Consider the following 24,550-nt stretch of genomic DNA (forward strand, 5'->3'; position numbering starts at 1 on the left):
TTTCTCAGTTTCCCTCTCTTCTCGGTGCAGTGGCTCCCCGGATTGCCAGCATGGGGGTCCCCAATGAGCACAGCGTGCTGGAGGGCGGAAGGGTGAGGCTGGAGTGCCAGGTGGCGGGGCAGCCCACCCCCCAGATCTCCTGGCTGAAGGATGGGCAGCCTCTGGGGCTGCAGCCCCCTTCACGTGCCCGGTGAGTCTGGGGTGGGGAAACCATCCCACAGGCTAGCCATGGCACAGCCCTTTCTGTGCCTCAGTTTCCCCATGTGCAAAAGATTGGTGCAAGGCAGGCTGAGCTCTGCTTCTCCTCCCTCTCCCTGTTTGGGCTGGGATGAGCAGGTGCTAGCTGTTTTCTGAGGAGCATCATCCTGAGTTAAGCCATGGTGTCCTGAATTGTGCTGCAGCCTGGCGTGGTCACTGTCACTCTGGCAGGGTTTCAGTTGCTGCCCTGGCCTTGCAGTGTACCCCAAAACCTGTATCCTGGGTTGCAACCAAGCACAGAACATTTCTGCCCCATGGCACATTAGGGATGGACACACAGGTCATTGTCTCTTTCTCCCTGCCCAGGATGTCCCCGGATGGCAGCTCCCTGCTCCTCGAGGGGCTCCAAGCCGCCGATGCAGGAGCATACACCTGCCTGGCCAGAAACAGCGCAGGCGAAGACACACAGCTGCACACGCTGAGTGTGCTGGGTGAGTGGGGCTGGGACCCATGGGGGAGCACCAGGGCCACCCGCCCCTGACAGCCCCATCAGCCCCTCTGTCCCCTCGTCCAGTCCCCCCTGCCATTGAGAGAGGCACCGACGACTCGGAGGTGGTACGTGGCATCCTGTTCACAGCAGTGACACTGGAGTGCCGGGCACGGGGGTCCCCTCCCCTGCACATGAGCTGGCTGAAGGACGGGCTGCCCCTGCGCCTGTCCCCCCGCATCACCCTGCTCTCAGCTGGGCACGTCCTCCGGTAAGGAGCGACCCTGGAGTGAGGCTCGGCTTCAGGCTTTGGGGTTGATACCCAGGTTTGCATGCTGGGCCAGCCATGGCCGCGCCCTGGAGGTGGCTGCATGTTAGCATGGAGACCTTGGGGGACAGGGCAGGTCCTGGACCTGATGTCTCATCTCTATCCCTGCTCCATGGGGTAGGATCTCCCAGGCACAGGTCTCTGACGCCGGGCTCTACACCTGCATCGCCTCCAGCCAGGCAGGGGTGGCTGATCGCAGCTTCGTCCTGCAGATACAGGGTATGGGGCAGGCGGGGGTTTGGGGAGAGCAGAGCGGGGGAGCACCCAAGCACCAGTTTTGCTGGCAGAGCACATGTCATGCTTCACAGCTCTGTTTCTAAGCAGGGTCCTGAGCCGGCCCTTGGCCGACGGGGATGGCTCAGGGAGGATGGAGTAAGGTGGGACCAGAGTGAAAGCAGGCCCAGGGCACCCTGCAGGGAGGCTGAGCCACCCCTCTGCATGCATACAGGACACTGGGGAATTGTCAAACCCACCCCCCAGTGCCTGGGGACCTGGCTTTGCTCCCATGGCCCCATTAAGGGGGACTGCTTCCTCCCCAGTTCCCCCCATCTTGGAGAGCCCAGAGAGCATCGAGAAGCAGATGGTGGCTGAGGGCTCTGACGTCACCTTCACCTGTGAAGCCACTGGGTCCCCAGCACCGGTGGTGACCTGGCTGAAGGACGGCAAGCCCCTGGCACAACAGATCAATGTGATGCCAGGTGCCCCACGGCTGAGCCTGGTGGCCGTGGGGCTAGGCGACGCAGGGGTGTACTCCTGCCTGGTGGTAAACGAGGTGGGGGAGGCCAGCAAAGCCTTCCACCTCCTGGTGATGGGTGCGTATCTGTCCCTGGGGATTTGGGAGGGACAGCCGGCTGATTTTTTGGGAGCAACAAGGGGATGAGCCCACCTGCCTCGTGGTGCGCTTGCAGAACCGCCCCGAGTTGAGGCTGCGCCTCATCCCACCGAGATGTCAATTGCTGTGGGCACCCCGCTAGAGCTGACGTGTGTGGTGACGGGTGTCCCCATGCCCACTGTAACCTGGGAGAAGGACGGAAGGCTGCTGGCAGGGTCCTGGCTTGTGTCAGGGAACGAGAGCACCCTCTACATCAAGACCACTAAGGTAGGGGCTCCTCTTTCTTCTCCCCACCTGCATTTGCATTTCATGTTTCTATTGTTCCCTCTCCTGGCTTTGTGTAGACGGCTGACGCTGGCTTGTACACCTGCCTGGCCACCAACCCCGCTGGGGAGGACAGCAGGAGCTTCCATGTTAGCATCCAAGGTAGCGTGGCCCCAGTGGTACAGTGAGGAGGGTGATAGCAGGGGGTGCTGTGGGGTGTTCAGAGCTCTGGGGGACCAGAGAGCCAGAGCAACTCCTGCACCCCTCCTTGAGATCCCTGCAGGGTGGATGGGGAGAGCAGTGGGGGCTGTCAAGCCTCCAAACTGGGGTCTGGAGCACAGCATGATGGTCCTGCAGAATGAGGGTCTATGCATGACCTATGGGGACAAGTATGGGGGTGCCCAACACATGCTGCATCCCCTGACCCACCTGGCACACGTCCCACAGCACCTCTCAGCATCACGAGTGTTGGAGAGACCCACAGCATCACTGCTGTGGCAGGGGGGCATCTCATCCTGGAGTGCCCTGAGGATGCCGTGCCACCCCCCCACATCGAGTGGCACTGGGAGGGCTCCCCACTGCGGGTACGTGTGACGGCACCCGGGACGGTGCACTGGGATGAGCCTTCACCAGCCCCATCACGCTCGTGGTGGGGGTGATGTGAGGAGAACTGCTGACGGGGGCTCTCTGGTGGCGTTAGGAGGATGCCCGCAGGCAGGTCCTGGCCGAGGGGCGCTTCCTGCAGATCCAGGCCGTGGGGGCGGCGGACGGCGGGGAGTACAGCTGCAGGGCCACCAGCGCGCTCGGGGACACCAGCCTGCGTGTCCGGGTGGAGGTTCATGGTGAGCGATGAAGCCCTGCCACTGGGCTTTGCTGGCGGTGTGCACCAGCTCCCCCTGTTACTTTGGGGATATGCAATATTACGGGGTGCCCTAAGGTTGAGGTAATGGGAAAGGGGGGCTGGATGGTGCCCAGCCAGTGCTGGTCTGGGCTAATATTCTCTGTCCCCTGTCTGACTTTCTGCGGTGTTGGCTGGGTGCTGCCGCAGTGGCCCCGGAGATCCAACCGGGCCCTGAGGAGGCGAGGGCGCTGCTGAATGGCTCAGCAGTGCTGCCGTGCCAGGCAGAGGGGTGGCCCGTGCCCCGGGTGACATGGTGGAAGGACGGCCGGCTCCTGCCTCTCCGTGGGAGCAATAGGTACGAGGCTCTGCAAGCTGGGTGCACCAAGACCTGGCTCTCGGATTGTGCCGCCCTCCACATCAATAGGCATTTTGGCATGCCTTAAGCAGACACAGCACTGTCCCCCTGCGAGAAGGGCTGTGCTGTCTCTATGCCAGCTCAGTAGATATATGTGACAACTGGCTGCAATGTCCCATGCCGCCTTCCCAGCCATGTGTCCCCATGCATTGCAGCGCGGCTGTGCGGAACCCCCACAAGGCTCCTTTGCTCTCCCTCCCCAGGCTGCAGCTCCTGCCAGGCGGCTCTTTGCACATCGACCCCATTCAGGTCCAGGATTCAGGCTATTACCTCTGCATGGCATCCAGTCCTGTTGGCTCTGACCGGCGAGTCCTGGACCTCCGCGTCCTGGGTAAGCAGAAGAACCAAGCTGGATCCCTCCTGGGCTCACCCCTCTCCAATCCACTGCTGCTGGGCTGCTCTCATCGGTACAACGATGGGCTGCTGTCCTCTGCTCATCACTGCCATGCCCTCTCGCAGTCCCTCCCGCCATCGCCCCCGGGCCCTCCAATCTCACCCTGCTGGCTCAGCAGCCGGCTGCGCTGGGCTGCGACGCCTGGGGATCCCCAGTGCCCCACGTCAGGTGGGAGAAGGATGGTCACCCTCTGAACCCGCACCTCCCGCCTGGCGCCTACAGGTACCTGCAGCGCTGGCTGCCTCACCTGCCAAAGGGTCCCACTGTAGGGTGGGTTTTGCCCCCTCTCACTTCTCCCCATGGGGCAGGGGCTGAGCCTGACACATGGTCTGCCCATGCAGCTTGCAGTCCTCAGGGTCGCTGCTCATCACCAGCCCCGGTCCCCGGGATGAGGGGCTGTTTGAGTGCATCGCCACCAACGCCGCTGGAGAGGCACGCAAGGTCTTCCTCGTGTCTGTCCATGGTGAGCTGCTGGGGGCTGTGGGTCTTGCTGAGAGCAGCTTTCCTGGGGTCAGTCACCACCTTGGTTGTGATGTGGGGTGTGCTTCAGCCCACCACCTTGGGGTTGTGTCCCCTCTAGAGGACTGGACATGGGGGTGGGCAAGGGGGAAAATAGAAATACCTGCACCCACATGCACAAAGATGTGATTCCCTTCAGCATTTCTATGCAGCCCTGCTCACCTCCCTCCCTCACTTCTCCAGTGCCCCCCACCATTGCCGATGACCTTACAGACGTGGTTGTCACCCGGCTGTCCCCTGCAGTCCTCACCTGCTATGCCTCTGGTGTTCCCCCACCCATGGTGTCATGGAGCAAGGAGGGGGCTCAGCTGGGCAGACGAGGAGGGGGCTACCGTGTCCTGCCCACAGGTACGGGCATGGGGCAGTGCAGCCCCGGTGGGGTGGTGGGTCCCTGCCAGCCTTCCTTCTGCCTCCCCTCTGCCCGCTGCCTTCCCAGGGGCCCTGGAGATCAGGCAGGTGCTGCCTGCACATGCTGGCCGCTACACCTGCACGGCGAGGAGCGCTGCTGGCACAGCCCGAAAACACCTCCGGCTCGCAGTGCACGGTGCGCATGGCTCCTGGGGGCCCTGCTCCCTGTGCCTTGGTCCACCTTCGGACAGCCCCGGTGGGCAACTCTTCCCTGCCACTTGCAGAGCCCCCTGCCTTGAAGCCCCTGCCCGGCATGGTGATGGTGATGGTGAACACCAGCGCGGTGCTGTCCTGCGAGGCGACTGGGATCCCCCGGCCGGAGCTCACTTGGCAGAAGGATGGTGTCAGCATTGCTGGGGGTGAGCAGGAGCCCGCTGGAGGCTGGCAGAGCCTGCGCCGCATGCCAGCCCCTGGCAGGGGGAAGGTTTGGGTGACCAAGCTGCTTGGAGGTTGTAGGCATCCCAGCAAGGTGCTGGGTCGCACTGCACATGGGTCCTCCTGGCTCCCAGCTGCCATCCAAGATGGGTGTGGGAGCTACTACAGCCGTTCCCTGGGGACTCCCCAGAAAGAGGCATTTCTGCAGGGGAAGCAGTCTCTGTGCACTGTCCATCCATGCCCTGGCATGGCTGTGCTTGCTCCATCCTGCCCTTCATTCCTGCTCATCCCCACAGGGCCTGGGGTGAAGGTGCTCCCCAACGGGCAGCTGCATCTCCTCCGGGCCTCCCCAGGGGACACGGGCACCTACCTGTGCATGGCTCGCAACCCCTCAGGCACTGCTGCAGGGAGGACCAGGCTGATAGTGCAAGGTAAGGCAGGACCAGGACCCCAACACTTGCTCCCTCCTCTGCTTGGCTCCTTCCCTGGCATCTTGCAATGAAACCTGGTTGTCAAGGCGTGAGCGAGTCGCTGTCCTCCTCCTGCCCCATCCAGTGCCCCCCGTCATCACAGCCGGCCCAGTGGAGCTGGCTGTCCTGGAGGGGCTGGAGGTGCTGCTGCCCTGCGCTGCCCATGGCGTCCCCGAGCCTCGCGTGTCCTGGAGCCGGGAGGGAGCCCCGGTACAGAGCGGCGGGGGGAAGGCCACCGTCCTGCCCTCAGGGGAGCTGCTGCTCCGGGACGTCCAGGTGAGCAACATCCCTGCCTGCAGCCGAGCTAGCTGTAGGGTTGGAGAGCTGGAAAACAAGTGTCTCATGCTGCTGAAAATACAGTTCAGGCTGTTCTGCACCGTGCCATGTCTCTGGGGTGGGGCTGGCAGGACAAAGTGTCACTTAGCTAAGCCATATCCTGGCTGCGTTCAGAAATATTTGGCAGAGGGAGAACCCTGTTCAGTCTTTGCAACAGGCTGGTGGGTTGGGGCAGCGTGAGTTTGCTAATGTGGGATGGAAAAAGTGGCTGTGACAGAGCTGTGGGTTTTTCAGTGCACAACAGCCAACAGAGATGCAGCCCAGTGCACCAGGGCTGCAGCTGGACCCCAGACCTGAGCCCACCCCTTATCCCCCCCACTTTCCCTGTGCAGGAAGGGGATGCAGGGAGCTATTCCTGCACGGCAGTGAACTCAGCCGGGAGGGCTGTCCGCTGGCTTTCCCTCTCCGTCCACACCCTGCCCACCTTCACCCACCTGCCCGAGGATGTCACCCTGAGCTGGGGTGAGAGGCTGGAGCTGGTGTGTGCTGCTGAGGGCAGGCCCCAGCCCCACATCTCCTGGACGGCCAACGGGCAGCCCATCACCGGTGCGTGGCAGGGGGGCAGAGAATGCTGAGCTTGGGAGAATGATGTGATCCTGCCTCCATCCCTGTCCTTTTTCCACCTTTTGGGGTCCCTGGTGTGCTGGCGTGGCTGGCTGTGTGGGGTTACAACCAGCTGGTCCTTGCCCATGCTTTTTGGGGTGCTTGCACCCTGCAGATGGCGTGTCGGGGCACAGCGGCCGGAGTACCCTGCGGCGGGAGGCAGCCACCCACGCCGACAGTGGGACCTACATCTGCCATGCAGAGAACAGTGTTGGTGCCGTCAGGGCCACCGCCTTTGTTTCCATCAGAGGTAGGTGCCAGCAGGGAAACCAGGGTGCCAGGCCAGCCCTCCTCCTCTGCCACACTTCTCCCGTCCCCAGAGGCACCCATCATATGGGGGGAACCCAGCACCTACCAGGTGGAGCCTGCCGGGGGCAATGCCCTTCTCGACTGCGATGCCCAGGGCCACCCCACACCCCTTGTCCGCTGGAGCAAGGATGGGGTGCCGGTGGTGGCTGGCAGGCACCTGCGCCAGCTGCAGAATGGCTCCCTGGTCATCCATGCCGTGGGGGTGAGTGGGGTCTGGGGGGTGCCAGTGTGATTCGGAGAGCTTTCATGGTAAAGCCAAGCGTGGTGCTGATACCGTTGGTATCGCCAGAGTGCTGACGCAGGGCACTACCAGTGCGTGGCAGAGAATGATGTGGGCACGACGGCGAAGGTTGTCACCCTGGCTCTGCAGAGTGAGTGCTGCCCCTCTTTGCACCCTCCTTTTGAGAGACTGCAAATCATGTCACACACCCCCATCCCCCTGGACCACCCCTAACCCCGGGGAATGGCCCACGCACAGCTGGGGTGCTGTGGGACTGCCCGCATCCCTGTCCCTGCCCAGGTGCCCCTGCGGTGGCGGTGACGCCACGAGCGGTGGCGGTGCGTGCTGGGCAGCAGGTGCTGCTGCACTGTGCCGTGCTGGGGGAGCCCACCCCCTCCGTGGAGTGGCAGCGGGATGGGGAGCCACTGCCCGAGGGTCCCCGGGCCCGCATCCTGCCCAACACCACGCTGCTCCTGCCCGCCGTCAGCCACCGTGATGCTGGCAGCTACTCCTGTCTTGCCCGCAACGCCCTGGGGTCTGCTGCTGCCCACGTCTCCCTGTCCGTCCAAGGTGGGTGTCTGCCCTGGGGCTTGTGGGGCTTCTGGCTGGCTCGGGGGGCTGGGGCTGCCCGCAGCACCATTACACCCCGGGGTAAGACCTTATACACTGTGGTTTGGAGGGATATTGCCTTTCCTTGTTTATTCTAAACCCTTGATTCATACCCTGGTTTGCCCTCTTCTGTCTCTTCTGCTGCTCATCTGAAGGTCTGAGCCCAGATAAACCCTTACCCGAGCAGCCACTGTTGCCAGCCTGAACCCCCCCTTGCCTCTCCCTAGCCTTCCTGCATTTTCTGCCTGTGATTAAATTCCCGCTCCCCAGGGGCTCTGCTAAATGCACAGGCACATCCTCTCCTGCTGCCTCTCAGGGAGCAGAGGGCCGGGCTGGCTGGCAGCACGGAGGAAGCGCTGGGTGCCCTGCGTGCCCTCTGCATGGCTGCTGGTGTTCTGCTGCCAGGCACGCTGGAGGAGAAGCAAATAAAGGCTTTGGGCTGGGGCCAGGACCGTGGGGGTTGGTACAGAGCAGGGTTTGGGGAGTTTTAGTGCACATCAGTGAGCAAAAGACACGCTTGTAGCATCCCCCGTTGACGTGGCATCGTGCAGCTCGGACCCGCAGGGTCTTCGGGGACTGTACTTTCAGCCGTGTAGGGATGCTGGCTGCCTTGCACTGGCTGCCTTCACCTCCAGAAAATTAGATCTTCTTGACATACTGAGAAGGGAGACAGGGAAGCACCCCTTTTTCCCATGGGAGAGCAGCCCCAATGTCTCTGCCCCTGTCCCTTTCACCCCAGAGGAACCACACCGGGTGCGGGGCAGCCTCATTGGTGTCATCAATGCCCACAAGCTTGATGTCACCACCCTTGATGCCAGCGTGCTGGATGACCCACACTCCGGCACCGCTGTTGTCCGGAGCAGCATCGGCAGCATCCCACCCACTGTTGGTAAGTGGTCACCCCTGCCCTCACCCTAGGGAGGATTTTGACCAGTCAGGTGAAAATCTTGGGGGAAAGATTCCCGCCCCAAAAGTAGCACCCCACATCTGTGCTGTGCCCTATAGCTGAGGGGGGCTGGGGCAGTTGGGGAGGGCTGGGTGCCCCCTTAGAAGGCTTCTGGCTTTGTGGTGACACCCTTTCTCCCCCACCCCCAGGGCCGCTGATGCGGATGCTGGTCACCATCATCGCCCCTGTTTACTGGTCCTTGGCACATGCTGGCGGAGAGGCGCAAAGCGGGTTCCTGCTCACCCAGGGCACCTTCCAGCAGGAGTCACAGCTGGAATTTCCTACAGGTGAGTGATGCCAAGGGTCCCAGGTGTGTTGGGGGCTGCGGCACCTGGTGGTGCCTGGCTCAGCCTCCAGCTGCCCCATGCACCATCCCTGGGGGCTCAGCCAGAGATGGAGCTGCATTTGGGCGTGCTGTGGGCTGCTGCTCACTGCTCCCCCCTGGCAGGGGAGCTCCTGCTCGTCACCCACCTTGCCCGGGGCGTGGATGCCACCGGGGCTCTGCTGCTGGACAGCGTGATCAGAGGGTCTGTGCCAGAGAGCATCGGCGAGGCTGCGGTGCTGCTGCAGGTGCCGGTGCTGCCCATACTTCCCATGGGGCCACAACTCCGTGCTGGGAGCCTGGAGGGGTGTCCATGGCCTGATCCCCCTCCCTGCCTCTCCCCAGGACTTCAGCGAGCGCTATGTGCAGATGGGCGCGGGGCAGCTCTCGGGGGACTCAGTGCAGAGCTTCCTGCGGGATGGGCGCATCATCCGTGCCCGCTGCAATCACACCATCGTGTACGACCCCCCCGTGGGCCTTCAGCCCCCACGGGTGCAGCACATCCGGGCCAGCGCTGTCGAAGGCTCATTTGACCCAGCCTCGGAGGAGCTCCGCTTCCAGCTCCGTGCCTCGCTTGATGCGGGTAACAGGAGGATTCTCAGTGATGGGGGCAGAGATGTTGGGATCCCAGATGGCTGCGAGGGTGCAAAGGCCCTGCCCTGCCGTGACATGTCCCTTGTCAGCCAGCTCTGCTTGATCCCCAGGGGCCGACAGAGACCAGTGCCCACCGGGATTCATCCTGGGCCCTCAGCAGCGGTACTGCCTTGGTATGGACCTTCCTGAGGGGGGGAATGAGGATGGTGAGGGGCATCTGCTGCATGGTGCCACCTCCCTGTCCCCTCTCTGCTCCCCAGACATTGACGAATGTGCCAAGGGGTCCCACACCTGCCGCTACAACCAGCTCTGCCAGAATGCCGCAGGGACGTATCGCTGCGCCTGCCCTCCCGGCTACCGCTCACTGGGTGCTGGCTGGCCGTGCTTGGGTAGGAGCTGGGGTCCCGGGGACACAACCTCGGGCACGAGGCATGGGGCCATGGTCACTCCCCTGTCCTGCTCCAGCTTCAGTTCCCCATCCAGCTGCAACCCCCAGGCTCTTTCCTCCACCAGATGTAAATGAGTGTCTGCAGTCTCCTCCGCCGTGTGCCTTTGAGTGTCGCAACCTGTGGGGCTCCTACGAGTGCGTGTGCCCGCCCGGCAAGCCAGACAGCGAGTGTGGTGCAGCAGGGGCAGATGGAAGGGGCATGACAGGCAGCACCCCCAGGAACCTCCCCCTGCGCTGGCTGGGGCCGACCATCCCACGGAGACAGTCCTTCTACACCCAGCTCGCCCTCCGCCGGGTGGCAAAGTCTGCTGGGCCGGGTGCCCATGGCCCACCCTGCCCCATGGGCTTCATCAAGAGGAATGGTGCCTGCACGGGTGAGTGTGCATGGGGGGAATATTGGGAAGGGCTTTGCAAGGAGTTGGAGGCCACTTAGCGCCAAAAAGGCAGCTCCTGTGCCTGTTGCTGCCCTATCTCCCATTTTGTTTGCACCCCTGTTCTCAGGGCCAAGGTCTCCCTGGGCTTCACTATGCTGGGAAGGGGAGGCAAGAGCCAGGCTGCCCCAGGGCAGCAGGCATTGGAGGGGACCAATGCTTCCCTGCTTGGTTTCACCCCTCTCACCCTGCAGACCTTGACGAGTGTCAGATGCTGAACCAGTGCCAGCATGAGTGCAGGAACAGCCTGGGCAGCTACCACTGCATCTGCCCCCCCGGCTACCAGCTGCTTCCCAATGGGAAGACCTGCCATGGTCAGTGTGGGGGTGATCCCCCATCCTAGCGGGGTGCCTATGTCCCTCGGGGTGTGAACCTAGAACCCACAGTGCCATGGATGTCACCCCTTTGGGGCTGCAAGCCTGGGTGCTTTCATCTTGCTGCCCCAGTGTCTGGGACTCCAGGCAGGGGGTGGGAAGGTGTCGGGGCTGGGGGTTTGAATCCTCATCTCAGCCTGGGGCACACAGGCACCCCAGCACCCTCAGACCTGTCCCATCTCTGCTCGCAGACACGGATGAGTGTGTGGAGGGCACGATCCAGTGCAGCTCAACCCAGATGTGCTTCAACACCCGTGGAGGTGCCCAGTGCATCGATGCGCCCTGCCCAGCTGGGTACCAGAGAGGCTCCAGGCCTGGGTGAGTCGTGCTGTGGGGATGGGGGTGCCCATCCCACACTCCTTGTAGCATCGCGGACCCAGGTGTCCTGGCTGCTCCTGACACCCCACCGCATCCCTCCCGGCTCTCGTGCAGGGTGTGTGTTGGTCGCTGCGCCCCAGACTGCGGCTCAGCTGGCCCTCCCACGCTGCGCTACCAGCTGCTTACCCTGCCCCTTGGCATCGCTGCCGGCCGTGACGTGGTGCACCTCGCCCCAGGTGCTGCCCTCCATCACCAGCCCGTCTTCACACTGCTGGAGCGGGAGCCCGATAGCCCCTTCGCCCTCCGCACTGAGCGGGGCCGCGGCATCGTCTCCACCCTGCGCCCGCTGCGGGACCCCGGCACCCACCGCCTGAAGGTGCAGGCGCTGGCCCCGGGTGGGCGGCGGGCGCCCAGCATCTTCCTCATCATCATCTCTGTCTCGCCCTACCCCTACTGACACAGCCGAGGGACAGGAGGGGACGCAGGGTCACACCTCCTCCTGTCCCTTGCCACTGCACTGGTGGGGGTACGTGGCTCAGGGAGAGCTGAGCTTGCACCTCTTGTGTCTCCCCTAGACATCCCCTTGCTTTCCTCTGCCCCTGAGCAGCCCCTGCCCGTGTTGCCTTCACCCAGAGCCAGTCCCTGACTCAGCAGGGCGCTGTGGGGGGGACAAGATGTCCCGCCAACTTCTTGCAAACAGCAGGGTTTTTTTATTTTGCAAACCTGCAACTCGCACCAGCGCCCCCAAAGCAAACACAGCTCTGGCTGACCTTGGCCCCGATCAGCCCCCAGAATGGGGGGGATGAGCCGTGTGACAGTGGCAAGTGAGGGCCCTGCTGGGGTGCAAGGTGGGGTACCCAGGGCTGGGGAGGGCGCAGAGCACCCCAGCATTAACCACATATTATATTGAAACAGCCTTGTCTTCAATTATTTTTTTAATCTACTTGGTTTCTGTACACACTTATTTATTTATGGTTTTGTTCCAAATAAAGGTGTTTTGTGGATAAATATCAGCTGTGCCTGAAGAAAGCAGCTTCCTTCAGCACGCGGGACGGGGCTGCCCTAGCAGCAGCCCTGACTGCCCGGGGCTTTGGCCACCTCCCTGTGTGGCCTTGGACGATAGAAGTGAGATTGTCTGGATGTGTCAACACCAAAGGGCCAATGTCCAGCACACGAAGGTCCAGTCCTGCCCCAGCCTCGGGTCCCTTGGTCAGCGAGAGCAGGATGCAGCCTTTGTGCACGGGCTGCAGGGGGAGGCTGTTCCCAAAAAAGCCGTTTCAGTCCTCCTCCAGGGTGCTGGCTGGAGGGACAGAGGGTGCTGACCCTGAGGACCTGAGCCTATGTGTCCCCAGGTTTGGGCCACTGGGTCTGGTGATGGCCATGCACCCAGGTGAGGGTGCTGCGGCCCGATCTGTCACTGGAGCTTTTGCCCTTGCTGCACCCGTGCGGTACACATACCCCGGGACAGGAGCCTCTGTGGGGTCCCGGTGCGGGGGGCGCCCCCTCGGTGCTCTGTGGAGGCTGATAAGGAGGTCAGGAGTGGGGGGAGACACGGGTGACAGCACCTAGAGCAGCCGTGCGGCGGGCTAGGACAGGGCACAGTCCCCATCCCGGCTCGGGGTGCAAGCTGCCCCCCAGTTTCTGCCCCTGCGCCCTGCGGGCAGGCGGAGGGCAGGGCTCGCCTGCGGACGGTGCCCACGGAGAGGACAGTCCCGCGGCGGCTCCGCCTGCCCACGCCCGGCTATAAGGAGGAGGAGGAGGAGGCGGATGCTCCAGGCACCGGACCGGAGCGCAGAGGGCAGCCGGGCCCCCGGGGAGTGGTAAGTGCTGAGTGCTGACATGGCGGGGTGGGCAAGGAGAAAGGGGGTCCTTTGCCCTGGCCCCTGTCCTTGGCTGTCCCCTCTCCACCCCTCACGGGTCTCCCCCACCCCCAGGTGCTGGAGAAGGGCTTGCTGGTCCCAGCAGGAGCAGAGCAGGGGGGGTCCCAGCCCCTTCCCAGCAGTCGGAGGTGCAGGCTGAAGTCAAGCCCCTTCTAGCTCAGTTTTGGAATGGGGGGTGGGGGGATTGCAAGTGAGTTCTACCTCCCCGATGGGGACCCTGGGCTTGGCTACCCCAGGGAGGGGAGCTGGGACCTTGGCTGGCACCAACCTGTGCCCTCCCTGCTCTGCTCTGGAGGTGCCGGTGAGCAATATCGGACCCCCACGAGGTGGAGGAATGATGCTGAGGCAAACCCCAGCACCAGTGAGCACATCTCCGCATGCCTCTGCTGCAGGAACCCCCGGGGAGCCTGCCCATGCTGCCTGTCCCATCCCAGCCCGCAGGCAGCACTTGCCAGAGCAGAGGCTGCTCTCCCAGCCTGACTGGAGAAGACGATTCATCCCCTTACCAAAGTTTCAAGCTTTTATTCTCCTCCCCTTTCATTTTTTTTTCTTGGTGTTTCTGCAGAGCAGAGCAACAGGAGTCACTGTGGTAGAAACCCTCCCTCAGCTCACACGGAAATGGTTACAGAATAATAATCAGGGCTGAGAAAGTCCCGCCGCATTCCCCTTCGCTGAGCTTTGTGTGCTCTGATTTATTACCACCTAACGCCAAAACTTTGGGGCTCTCCCTTCCTGGGCAGGCGGTCTTGGCACAAGCCCCGTTTCCGTAGCTGGAAATGCTAGTGGCCCCGCACCACTGCTGGGATGCAGGATGCGACTGCAGGGAGAGGTGCCCCAGGTCCTTAGGGTATCGTGTGAGCAGTGTAATGCGTTTGGGCAGGCAAAAGTTGGAGGCTTCCCTCTAACCTACTGCCAGGCCACTTGTTAAGCAAGCACGCCCGGTCTCAGAGGTGCTTAGTTAGGCTGGCAGCCACAACAGTGATGCTGGCACCTGCAGCAGAGATGGGTTTTAGTGGGTAAAGGAGGGACTTTGCCCAGCAAGGAGCTGCAGGTGCAGTGTCATGCTTGGGCTGGGCACTTACGAGAACTGCGACTGTTTTCCTGTAAATGCCCTGGTGAGGAAGGGAACGGCTGAGTTTCCCCAGGCAGGGGCCCAGCTCGGCACACCCAGAGGGCCCTGAGGGCAGGGAAATGCTGGTTGCACAAGCCTGGGCACTGGGTACTGCCTGCACTGCCTGCACAGGTAGCCTGATGGGAGCAGGCAGGCTCAGGGAACTGAATCGCGGTTACAGGGCTGCCAGACCCCTTTGGCGAGAAACCAGGAACAGCAGGCCAGATCCTGCACCTGAGCTGGCTCCAAGCCATGCCTCGTGGGATGCTGGCCCCACACTGCGCTGGCAGGACCAGGGTGCTGGAGCACACCTCAGCATGACTGCATCCCGCTGTGAAAGGTGCTGGGTAGGCCAGCCTGGAGGAGCTTGGCATAATGTTTTCCTGGCTTGCAAAAGTAGGAGCAGGATTGTGCTGACTTGGCAGTGGTGGCAGCAGTGTGGAAGTTGCTTAGGACAGGATTTGGCCGGGTCTGCCGTCCACCTTCCCCGGCCAAGGGTCAGCTGGCATCACCTCTTCACAGGGCCCTGGGAATGACAGCCTAGCCCAGGGACCATGGGGCCAACCCCGTGCCCCTTCCCACTGCGGGATCCCCCATCCCTCCCCTGAGCTCTGGGCCGCCATCTCTTTATCATCTCTTGTTGGCTGAAGTGCTTGATATCCTCAGCCAAAGGGTGAGTGGCATCAAATCCCCACGTAGATGTTTTATGCTGGCAGGAAACATGGGGCAGCATAATTAGGACAAACGCCCAATAAGCATTAATGAGACTTGGGGTTGGGCTGTGAGGGATGCTGCCAAGCACCGCAGCCCTGCAGCTATCGCACACCCGGTAGCACTGGTGGGTGCTTGGGGCCGGGCCGGTGGGCGGCTGCACCCATCTGTGTGGCGGCTCCTCTGTACTGGCGCTGGTGTAGGGCTGCAACGTGCCCGGTCATGCCCGAGCAAGGCATTGGGCTGCATCTCTGCTGTGGCCGGGTGCCTGCGTCTGAGTCCCGGCTCCCCTGGTGTTGCAGGGTTCTTGCAGAGCGTGGGGCAGGCTGTGCTCGGCTTGCCAGAGCAAGAGCTGTGCGGAGCAAAGGTAAGAGCAAAGCAGCCCCGATGGCCACTCCGGCCTTCTCCATCACCCAGCTGCCGCTGGGTGCACCAGCCGGCATGCAGGCAGCATGCCCTCTCTGGCTGGGGGCCGCAGCCTGGGTGTGGCTGCGGTGCCGTGGCTTTCCTCTTACCCCTCAGCTCTCCTGCCTTGCTCTTTGCGGCCCAGGAGGGCTCTTGGTCCAACTGATCCCTCCCAATGCTGTGGTGAGTCCCTTCCTGTGCTGCCTGCTGCTTGCTGTCCCCAGCCTGGTGCTCCCGGCAGAGGAGGGGGCTCAGCCAGACCCGGGTGCAGCCTGGCTTGCTGAGCTGCCCATGGCCCTGGTCCCATGGGAGCATCTGGCACGTGGTGGTAGTAGCTGTTGCTGCCCATGAGTGAGAGTGATGCTGGCAGCCCTTGTTTTAATTGGAGAGCTTGTCCTAGCGCTGGTGGCTCCGCCACATGCTCCTCCACCTATACAAGCTGCTGCCAGCCCCGAGTGTTCAGTTTGCCATGTGCTTTGCTTCTTGCCCCCTCATTATTCATTCCCAGGGTAATGTTTGTGCTGCCCAGAGTACCCCACCCCTGGGAGAGCCCCTCATCCCTGGCTGCCCTCAGCACCCAGCTGGACCGTGACGGTCCCATGGCCATTTTGGGGGTACCGGGGAGGGTTTCACAGCTGATGGTGGCAGCATCCCTGCACCAGGCAAGGGCAGGGGCTGGGGCCATTGTGAACCCCTTTCCTTTTGCTTTGGCAGCACCATGGCTCAGTCCAAAGGCACCGTGGTCCTTGCCTACAGTGGAGGCCTTGACACCTCCTGCATCTTGGTGTGGCTGAAGGAGCAGGGCTACGATGTCATCGCCTACCTGGTGAGCCCCGTGCTGAGCCCTGCCGCGTGGACCCTGTCCCAGGGGCTAGGGGTGGAGGGGGTGCTGCTCTGGGGACCTGAGGTGGGTGACGGGGGTCCTGGTGTGTGTGTGGCCACAGTGGTGATCCTGCTTTTGCTGGTTATCCATCGCCTAGCCCGGGGTACTGCTCTGCTGAGCGGCCAGCCCTGTGTTGCACAGCCTGCCCCTGCCAGCAAATGATCCTCTGCTAATGAGGGCAGTGCACTGGGGCAGAACCAAGGGCTTGGCAGAGGAAGGTATGGCCCTGAGGTCAGCTGGCTTGGGGGCAACCCACCTCCTGCCCACCCTGGGGGGCCTCAAGCCTGGCCAGTGCAGGCTCTGCCATGCCTCACATGATGCCCCATGCCAGGCTGGGCTTGCGCTGGGGGTTGTAGTCTCCTTTCAAATTCGGTCTATGTTTTTTCCCCCCTTTCAGGCCAATATCGGGCAGAAAGAAGATTTTGAGGCAGCACGAAAGAAAGCGCTGGCGCTGGGGGCCAAGAAGGTAACAGCGTCCCTCCCTCCGGGTGCCCAGGGTCCTCTGAGCTCCCCCTGCTCCCTGCCGTGGGGCTGAGCCCTGGGGTCTTGCACACCCTGCGTCTGGGGCCACCGGGGCGGGGGGGAGTTAAGCGGGCAGCACCAGTGAGGAATCCCTTTTCCAGAGGTTTTGCACCAAAGCCTTTTAGCAGTATCTAGGAAAGGGGAGGGGAAGGGACCTTTTGCCATGCCATCATGCCATCCCCAGATCCGCAGAGGACTGGGATCCTCCCCGCCAGCCATCCTCCCATCATGGGGATTCCTCCATCCTGGCAGGTTTACATCGAGGACGTCAGCAGGGAGTTTGTGGAGGAGTTCATCTGGCCAGCGGTGCAGGCCAACGCTCTCTACGAGGACCGGTACCTGCTGGGCACGGCGCTGGCACGGCCCTGCATCGCCCGCAAGCTGGTGGAGATTGCCCAGAGGGAGGGAGCCCAGTACGTCTCCCATGGGGCCACCGGCAAGGTGAGGGAGGACGGGGGCACCAGAGTGGGGATGGCACGGGGTGCCTGGGGGGTACCCAGTCAGCCTCTTGGCCAGGTTGTAGGTGCCAGGAATGCTGCACAGGGCATTTTATGGGTGCTCTACAGGGAAGTGTTTCGACACTTCCTTCTCACTTCTGGGATTCCTGTGCCCGATTTCGGTTCCCTCTCCCTGCTGGGCAGGCTTGGGTCACAGCCAACCCCCCTGCTTTCGGCAGCAGCTCTCTAAAGGCTGCTACGGGCTGGGGCTGCCCGGGCCAGGACCCGGCTGGGGCTGGGCCAGCACCGCCTCGGGCGTTTCGGGGCACCCCGGGAGGGTGCGGCTGTCCCCCTCCCTGTCCCCCTCCCCGGCTGTCCCCGTCGCCGCCAGCCGCAGGGAGGACCCTTTGCCACTAGAGGCAGCCAGAGACCGTGGAATGGGTGCTCGGGGCCAGCCCCTGCCCGCAGAAGGGGGAATCCTCCATGGGTAGCGTGGTGGAGGCGTGGGACCTGCGAGACGTGACCGTGGGCCGCCCCCTGGCACCTCCAGCACCTCCCTGCACGCTGCAGAACCCGCTGCGGGGACACCTGAGGCAGGGTGGCACCATCACCAGAGGCCTCTGTGGGGCCCTCAGGTGCTGTGCCTGTACACAGCACCCGCCAGGTGCCTCGTCCTCCCCGTCCCGCAGGGACCCAAAGTGTAGACCATGCCCATCTTGGCTCAGGGGCAGAGGCGAGTTACCCACCTGGAGGGGTCTCAGTGCAAGGGGCTGGGTTTGGAGGGCTGGGTTTGCGGGGCCCTGGCTATGGTGGAGGACCCTGTTAGAAGGGGGATGTTGGATACAGCTAGGGGATATCCAAGGGACATGCTGGAACTGGGGAGATGGGGCAGAGGGGCAGCCATGGGGCTGGGGGGCTTCGTGGCTGAAATAACTCTTGCTCCTGCTCTGATGGGTTGTTTGCGCCCCTTACCTGTCCATCTCACCCATCCCCAGCAGCCTCTTCTTGAAAGCCCCTGTTCAACGGTGCCCTGGAGTAACACACCCTTAAGGCAACAATGTCCCTTGCACCCCTGGGTACCACCGGCACCAGCCGTCCCCACTCACAGGGGCACCCTTGGCTGCTCCCCGGGCTCTGCCCACTCCCCAAGCCATTAAGCTGTGGGCACAGGCAGGGACCGACTGCGGTAACTCGACCCGGCTGCATATCGTCCCCGGCTGAGGCCACGGCTTCTTAAATGCGGGCCATCTGCGGTGTCCCCACTGCTGGAGCAGATGGACTTGTTTTGGGCCTGTAAGGGAAATGAGTGCTTTGGTGGATGTACTCGCCTGCGTGTAATAGTCCTCAGGGATTACCCAGCCCAGCTGTAAATGTATCCTCCAAGCTGGGGCTAAGAGAAGGGGAGGAGGGCCCTTACACCCCTTGGTACTGGTGGAAAATTGGCTTTGGTGAGTGCTATTCCCTTGGAAGTGCTAATAACTCCCAGGCTTGCTCCTTGCCCCTTCCTGATTACCTGGCCTCATTAGTGGGACCTCATCAGCACGGGCCAATTAAGATAAAGGGAGGTTCAGAGCTATTTAATTATGAGCTGCTGCATCCTCCTGGATACGGTGGTCTTCCTCCCCCCTCGTCCTTTCTCTCCATGTGTCCTCTGATGCCTGTGAGGGGAAAAATACCCAAATTCAGGTTTCTACTAGTTCAGTTTTTAGACTTCTTAGCCCAGGGGAGAGCATGTCTCTTGGGTGACCCTGGGGTCAGCTGGGCTCCCTCAGAGCCAGGTCAATGAGCTGCACTGGGGTTTTGATCACTTGGTGCCCAATTCTATCAGGAGCACTGGGAAAGGTGGGGTTTGGGTTCAAACCAGCCATGGAGAAGGACCAGGAGTGACCCCAGTGGACAGAGCCAGCCCAGTTCCTGTCATCCATTACCTTCTCCTGCCATCCTCTATGCTGGGGGAACAGAGAAGACAGATGGGTCCTCAGGCCTTGCTTTTCTGGTGAAAATTGCCAGCATTCCCATCCCAGCGGCATTACTGGGAAAATAGATGTGATCCCCCTCTTGCACAGAGAGCCTCAGTCTGTGAAGTCCCAGGTAGTGTCAGCAGACATCCCTCCTGGCTGGTGACTCTCACAGGGATTTGCTGTGCTCAGCCGAGGGTCTCCCAGGCCACGTGCGGGGATGCTTTTCCCAATGGACATAAGACAAGTGGCTGTCCTGTGCTGGCTGCTGCTGAGACATGTCCCCTCTAGCTCTCTACTGGGGGGATTTTGGTCCTGTCTCTGTGCAGGGAGAGCGGCCGGGAGCAAGGAAATCGTGGGTCCTTGCCCACCATGCCTGAGATTTCTGGCACTGCAAGGGGAGCTGCTACTGCAGCCAAGCACGTCTCAGAGGCTGCACGCATGTGCTGTCACACGCATGTGCTGTCACACACATGTGCACTGCCACACATGTGCTCTCCCAGCACCCAGCAGGTGCTGAGCCTCCCAGCTCCCTGGACAAAGCCATGGGGCTATAGCACAGCTGGGAGCTGCTGTTTTGTCATCTGCACTTTTAATGCTCCTTCCTTTTTATCTTAATCATTCCCACCAATTTTACAGTTTCTCTCCCCAAATCCAAACCCCTGCCAGGCCACGTTCCTCTCCTGAGGATGCTGTATGGCCCTGGGCGAGCTGGTCCAGGGACAAGGCCCTGTCCCCCATCAGTGGGATCAGGGTGGGGGGCACCCGCCTCACAGCCTGCCCCAGTGCAGGGTGACCCCTCAGTGTCTCCCGTTCGTGTTTCAGGGCAACGACCAGGTCCGGTTCGAGCTCACCTGCTATGCTCTGTGTCCTAAGATCAAGGTAAGGCAAGCCGAATTGTCCCCTGGGGCCCCACCGCCGGGCTCCTCGCCCCCTCCCCAGCTGATGGGAATTCTATTTTAACACCAATGTGAGCAGACGTGCCTCGTTTTAACAAGCTGCCAGCTGCATGAAGCGACGTTTTGGCATTTGAGGGGACTGTAATGATCCTTAATTGACCTATTTTTATCCCAAACACTACAAGGCCATGGAGGAAACAGTACCAGGGCAGCTGCCAGATAATCGATGCCTGTTTCCCCCTTGGATCCAGTGCCTTGTTAGGGGTCAGGGGTTTGGGTTACTCCACCCTTGTGCAGGGAGATTAAATTTCAACTGGTGGAGGGCCAACACCCCATGGGTCCTGGCTCCCCAGGGCTGCCAGGAGCCCTCTTCTGCAGGGAGCCCAGTGGGGTGCTGAGGGGTATACAGGGGCTGCCAGGGAGCCGGGGGCTTCTCGTCTCATGCTCCTGCCCTCCTGCCAGGTCATCGCGCCGTGGAGGCTGCCCGAGTTTTACCAGCGCTTCCCCGGGCGCTGTGAGCTGATGGACTATGCCAAGGTAGGAACTGGCGTGGGGTGGCTGTGGGATGCTAGGGGCAGCTGCAGGATACTCACTGTGGCTTTGCAGGTGGCGGCAGCAGCAACCCTGCATGACACCCCTGCAGCACCACGCTGGAACCTTCTGGTCAGGGTTTTATTTCTTTTCCCTCTATTTTTTTTTTCTCTCTCCTTTCTAAAAGCCCCATAATTACCTGGCTATTAATTGTAACCCGCTTTCCAAGGAAATGGGTCCCAGCTACCTGACTTGCCTAACAGACAAAGCAAATACGCTTGCCTTTGTTGTCCCTTCCTTTTTGAAGTACAAGTTGCAATAAAACATATTAGAAGTTTTGCATCAGGTTTTTATGTGCCCACCAGGGTACCTTTCTTTTTTAGCGACTTCATGGAAATGCTTGACAACTCGGCTCAATCAATCAAAAGGGAAAAGGCAGCTCTGTGCATAAACCAGAAAATTGCTTCAGTTTTTAAATAGCTGCCGTCGAAGCTGCATGGGTAATCTCTGGGAAGGCGAGGTGCAGAGCCGGAGGGATGCAGAGCGGGGCGAGGAGCCCTCCGAGCCCATTAGGGCTGCTGAGAGCAGCGTGTTGAGGATTGTGTTTGCCATCTGCCGTTGTATTATGAAGGGGCGAGTTTACGAGAGCTTTCCATATGTTGCCAAACAAATTGTCAAATAGGGGAGTTATTAAGAGTGCTACGGTTTTATTATATGGAAAATGGAACATGTGTTTTGGGTTTGGGGGTTTTGTTTGGGTGGGGTTTTTTTTGTTTGGAAGGGGGGAAAAAGGGAAATGAAATGGATTGGGGCCCCATTCAAAGAGGAATGGTTGGGGTTGAGGGTTTGTAGTGCCTCTTGGTCTCTGGTTACATTTGGCATTGAAAAAAGAAGGTTCCCTTCTTTTTCCTGCTCAAGAGAGGGACATGCGTGGCCAGGGCCTTTCAGTACTTGGATGTGCTCGCCTTGGCCCTCGGGGAGTTACAACGCGATGATGTTTGGGGAAAGTGGGGATGCGTGCTGCTGCGGCGCAGCTCTTGCCATAGATTTGCTGCCCAGGTGCTGGAGCCACTCTTGCTCCCGCAGCAAGCTGCTCCAGCAGCCGCTTCGTCCCCACAACCAGCCGAGGCTGAAACACATTAATGAGCAAGGTGAGGCTCTCCTGGATGCTGCTCCGGGACGAATCATTGCCTCAGGCAGAGCCAAGCAGGTCGGATCTCATCAGGGTTGTGCCCTGAAAATGAGATCTCTCCTTGGTTGTGGCATGTTTGGACCCGGCCAAGGCAACCTGGGCTTGACGGTTGTTGGTATGTGGGTCTGGACTTGGAGGATCCCCTTTGAAGGGATAATGTAGGATGAGGATGGACTGGGGAGCGCAGGCTTCCCCGGCTGCCAGGGGGAGGCAGAGAGAGGAGAGGGCTGGCTGGGAACATAAAACAGCTGGGGCTCGTAGCTCGTGATTGATGGGTATTTGGGTCTGAAAGAAGCATTTATACATCCTGGGTGGGATGGGTGTGACCGATGGCGGGGTGGGGGCCTGTCAGAGGGCACAGCCCCCCAGCCCCACACCGCTAAGTGCGGTCCATCAGGGGAAACAGCACTCAGCATTAATTGCTTGGCTTTTAACTAAGGTGAAACCTCCTCTGCCAACGTTCATGAAGGCACTGGGATGAGGACAAGGGGATGGGGCTGATGGGAGCATGGCCTGACCCCAGGCAGGGTTGAGGTCTGTCTCCCAGCCCTTGGTCTCCCCTAGCATTATTCAGGGGGGCTTTAGGGAGTTGGGAGGCACCTGCAGCTCCATCCATCCAAGGAATGGGGCAGGGAGAGGTGTCTTCTCGCTCTTTCCTCGAGAAGCCAGGTGATCCCCAGCACTTGCACCTAGCAGGCAGCATTTTGCCCTCCTAGCAAGCCCAAGTTTGTGTTATGGAGCCTGTGTGAAGCATAGACATGCCCTGGCTGCTCTGCGCCAAGGTCTGCAGGCAGGAGAGCACCCTGTGCCCGGCAGCCCTGCAGAGGGGCCTGGGTTGAGGAGGTGAGGGCTGCCCAGCACCCACTTCCAAAGCCTGGGATGGGGGTCCTGGGAGTGGTCCCACGCCAGAAGCGTGCCTGGGGCAATGTTCACTGGGAGCAGGGCTGAGTTAGTCCCTCTGCAGCCTTAGGAATTATCTCAGGACCTTGCTGTGCTCTCAGGTGATGCGCTGAGGATGGTGATTGAACAAGCATGAGTGTTTCCTTCACCTCTTCCCAGCAAACAAGAAGCTTCTGCTCAGCCCCTGCTCCTCTCTTCCTGGCCAAGTGTCACCCTGCTGTGGTGACACTGAAATGGCAGAGCTGCCTGCCGATGTGTGGGCTGTACAAACATGCCGAGGCACGGTGGGAGCCCACAGCCGCTGCTGCCTCCAGCCCTGGCTTGCCACGGCCATCCTGCAGCCAGGACATCGCGGCTCGGCATGCCAGCAGGGTGGGCGACGTCCCTGCTGGCTCCAGTTGTTAGCTTGCCGCCGTCGCCTCTCCCGCTAATTCCCCCATGTATTCACCTTGTCTTCACAGGCAATTTCCCCCATTGAAATGTCAGCAGATAATTGAGCGCGCCGGTGACCTTGTTAGGGAGCTGGGCTTGGCGCTGTGCGCTGCGCCGGGGAGGCAGCCGGTGCGGGGCTGAGCGTCCCTGGGCGCAGCGTGCTCGGGGGGAATGCCTGCTGCCCCGTGTGCCGTGTGTCTGCATCGCCACATGGTTGCACGAGGCTGCGGGGACATGTGGGCTGTCCCCTCGTGGCAGAGCATCAGCCCTGATAGGGCTGGAGAGCGTGTTGTGGTTATGGGGATTTCTGTCACTGTGTCACCTCCCTTTGGTGAGGAGCTAAGCTGGGGGAATGCACCACGTAACGTCCGTGCCGACGTCTCCATCGCATCGGGGTGCTCTGGGGCTCTGTCTCAGCTCGTGGCAGGGCTGGGGCAGCCGTTCTCCTCCCAGCCACACTGTGTCCCTGATGTCCCCATCAAGGTGACCTGTGTGGTGGGAGCTGATGTTGCCCAGGGTCAGGCACACAGGTGTCTGCCTTGCTCTGTGCCACCTTGCTAGTGGCCGTGGGTTGTATCTGTGCGCTGTCGGGCTGATCCTGGCAGGAACCAGTGCCGGTGGGGGCTGGCTCTCCCCATGGGCTCGCTCAGTGCCATTTCCCTTCTCTTGGCAGAAACACGCGATCCCGGTGCCTGTGACGCCCCAGACACCCTGGAGCATGGACGAAAACCTCATGCATATCAGGTGAGAGGCCAAGCAGGCAGGGAGCTCCCATGGGGAGAGGACCCAGACCCTGGGGCCCCAATCCCCCTGTCCTGTGTGGTCAGGGCAGCCCTTCCCATTTCCAGAGTCCCAGGCTGCCCCACCATGTGCTGGCCAAGGGTGACCTCAAAACCTCCAGCCTCCCTTTCTGCCTGGTTGTCCATGTCCCACATGGCAGCATCCATCTCCTGGGCTCTCCCAAGCCTGGTGCTCCTTGTAGGATTGCTGCTAAAAGCCCCTGGAGATCCATAACATGGGTTTATGCCTGACCTCATGAGGTGGTGGGAGTGGGGGGGGTTATCCCGGTGGGTTTTGAGGTTGCAGGTTACAGGTGCTGCAGTGACTTCTCTCTCCTTCCCTGCCTGCCACAGCTATGAAGCCGGGATCCTGGAGAACCCCAAGGTAATCGATCACGGCCACCCTGCCGGCATGGCAGCCACAGGGCCGAGGGCGTCTCGTGTATTTGCAGCCTAATTGGAAATTTCACGGCAGGCCGTGTGTGGCGGGGAGGCCCTGCCGCCCGCCCCGGCCCCTCTGCCTCTCCCGGCACGTTAATTGCCGCTGGCGTGAATAGAGGAAGGGACCATTGCAGGGTGACACCGGAGGGGATGATGTCGCGGGGCAGCAATAAAGGATCAATTAGACAGATGAGGTGCTGGTGGGAGAGCAGGGGCTGGTGGCGGGTGATGGAGGTCCAGGCTGGCCCTTGCAGCTCGGGTCCCCTGCCCATGCCTGCAGCTCGCCCAGCCCTCCTTGCCTTCCCATCCCCACTACCCAGGGGCAAATGGGGTAACAGCTCCCCTTACGTAGGGTGGTGCTCGGAGACCTCAAGGGCACCCATGAGACCACCAGCTGTTGGGGCCAAGAGCCCGGTGGTGGCGGATGC

The 24,550-nt window shown here is 61.4% G+C and overlaps 2 protein-coding genes across 5 annotated transcripts in view; both read left to right on the plus strand.

The window, feature by feature from the left end:
* HMCN2 (hemicentin 2) overlaps window positions 1-12,054 on the plus strand; it is a 37,529-nt gene extending 25,475 nt beyond the window's left edge. The window contains exons 47-79 of the mRNA XM_075112435.1: window positions 31-190; window positions 565-689; window positions 773-956; window positions 1,135-1,232; window positions 1,553-1,825; window positions 1,922-2,112; window positions 2,190-2,271; window positions 2,557-2,693; window positions 2,810-2,951; window positions 3,158-3,305; window positions 3,569-3,696; window positions 3,825-3,981; window positions 4,101-4,222; window positions 4,462-4,626; window positions 4,715-4,822; window positions 4,911-5,045; window positions 5,358-5,492; window positions 5,617-5,807; window positions 6,200-6,413; window positions 6,586-6,720; window positions 6,791-6,981; window positions 7,069-7,150; window positions 7,300-7,569; window positions 8,348-8,497; window positions 8,704-8,841; window positions 9,003-9,124; window positions 9,222-9,459; window positions 9,581-9,643; window positions 9,731-9,859; window positions 9,984-10,292; window positions 10,544-10,663; window positions 10,915-11,041; window positions 11,156-12,054. Coding sequence (XP_074968536.1) covers window positions 31-190; window positions 565-689; window positions 773-956; window positions 1,135-1,232; window positions 1,553-1,825; window positions 1,922-2,112; window positions 2,190-2,271; window positions 2,557-2,693; window positions 2,810-2,951; window positions 3,158-3,305; window positions 3,569-3,696; window positions 3,825-3,981; window positions 4,101-4,222; window positions 4,462-4,626; window positions 4,715-4,822; window positions 4,911-5,045; window positions 5,358-5,492; window positions 5,617-5,807; window positions 6,200-6,413; window positions 6,586-6,720; window positions 6,791-6,981; window positions 7,069-7,150; window positions 7,300-7,569; window positions 8,348-8,497; window positions 8,704-8,841; window positions 9,003-9,124; window positions 9,222-9,459; window positions 9,581-9,643; window positions 9,731-9,859; window positions 9,984-10,292; window positions 10,544-10,663; window positions 10,915-11,041; window positions 11,156-11,498 — 5,312 coding nt within the window. The 3' untranslated portion in view covers window positions 11,499-12,054. The remainder of the gene's footprint in view (window positions 1-30; window positions 191-564; window positions 690-772; window positions 957-1,134; window positions 1,233-1,552; window positions 1,826-1,921; window positions 2,113-2,189; window positions 2,272-2,556; window positions 2,694-2,809; window positions 2,952-3,157; window positions 3,306-3,568; window positions 3,697-3,824; window positions 3,982-4,100; window positions 4,223-4,461; window positions 4,627-4,714; window positions 4,823-4,910; window positions 5,046-5,357; window positions 5,493-5,616; window positions 5,808-6,199; window positions 6,414-6,585; window positions 6,721-6,790; window positions 6,982-7,068; window positions 7,151-7,299; window positions 7,570-8,347; window positions 8,498-8,703; window positions 8,842-9,002; window positions 9,125-9,221; window positions 9,460-9,580; window positions 9,644-9,730; window positions 9,860-9,983; window positions 10,293-10,543; window positions 10,664-10,914; window positions 11,042-11,155) is intronic.
* A 561-nt stretch (window positions 12,055-12,615) lies between these two features.
* ASS1 (argininosuccinate synthase 1) overlaps window positions 12,616-24,550 on the plus strand; it is a 29,236-nt gene continuing 17,301 nt past the window's right edge. The window contains exons 1-9 of one of the 4 annotated variants that reach the window (XM_075112439.1): window positions 12,616-12,861; window positions 15,046-15,110; window positions 15,863-15,974; window positions 16,429-16,497; window positions 16,806-16,994; window positions 19,774-19,830; window positions 20,310-20,384; window positions 23,576-23,646; window positions 24,036-24,066. In XM_075112439.1, the coding sequence (XP_074968540.1) occupies window positions 15,867-15,974; window positions 16,429-16,497; window positions 16,806-16,994; window positions 19,774-19,830; window positions 20,310-20,384; window positions 23,576-23,646; window positions 24,036-24,066 (600 nt within the window). In that variant the 5' untranslated portion in view covers window positions 12,616-12,861; window positions 15,046-15,110; window positions 15,863-15,866. Of the gene's footprint in view, window positions 12,862-13,322; window positions 13,329-15,045; window positions 15,111-15,298; window positions 15,332-15,861; window positions 15,975-16,428; window positions 16,498-16,805; window positions 16,995-19,773; window positions 19,831-20,309; window positions 20,385-23,575; window positions 23,647-24,035; window positions 24,067-24,550 lie in introns of those variants that run through there. The other 3 variants (XM_075112436.1, XM_075112438.1, XM_075112437.1) reach the window with 3 other exon arrangements.

Source organism: Phalacrocorax aristotelis, chromosome 17 (assembly GCF_949628215.1).
Source record: "Phalacrocorax aristotelis chromosome 17, bGulAri2.1, whole genome shotgun sequence".
In the NCBI taxonomy this organism is placed as follows: Eukaryota; Metazoa; Chordata; class Aves; order Suliformes; family Phalacrocoracidae; genus Phalacrocorax; species Phalacrocorax aristotelis.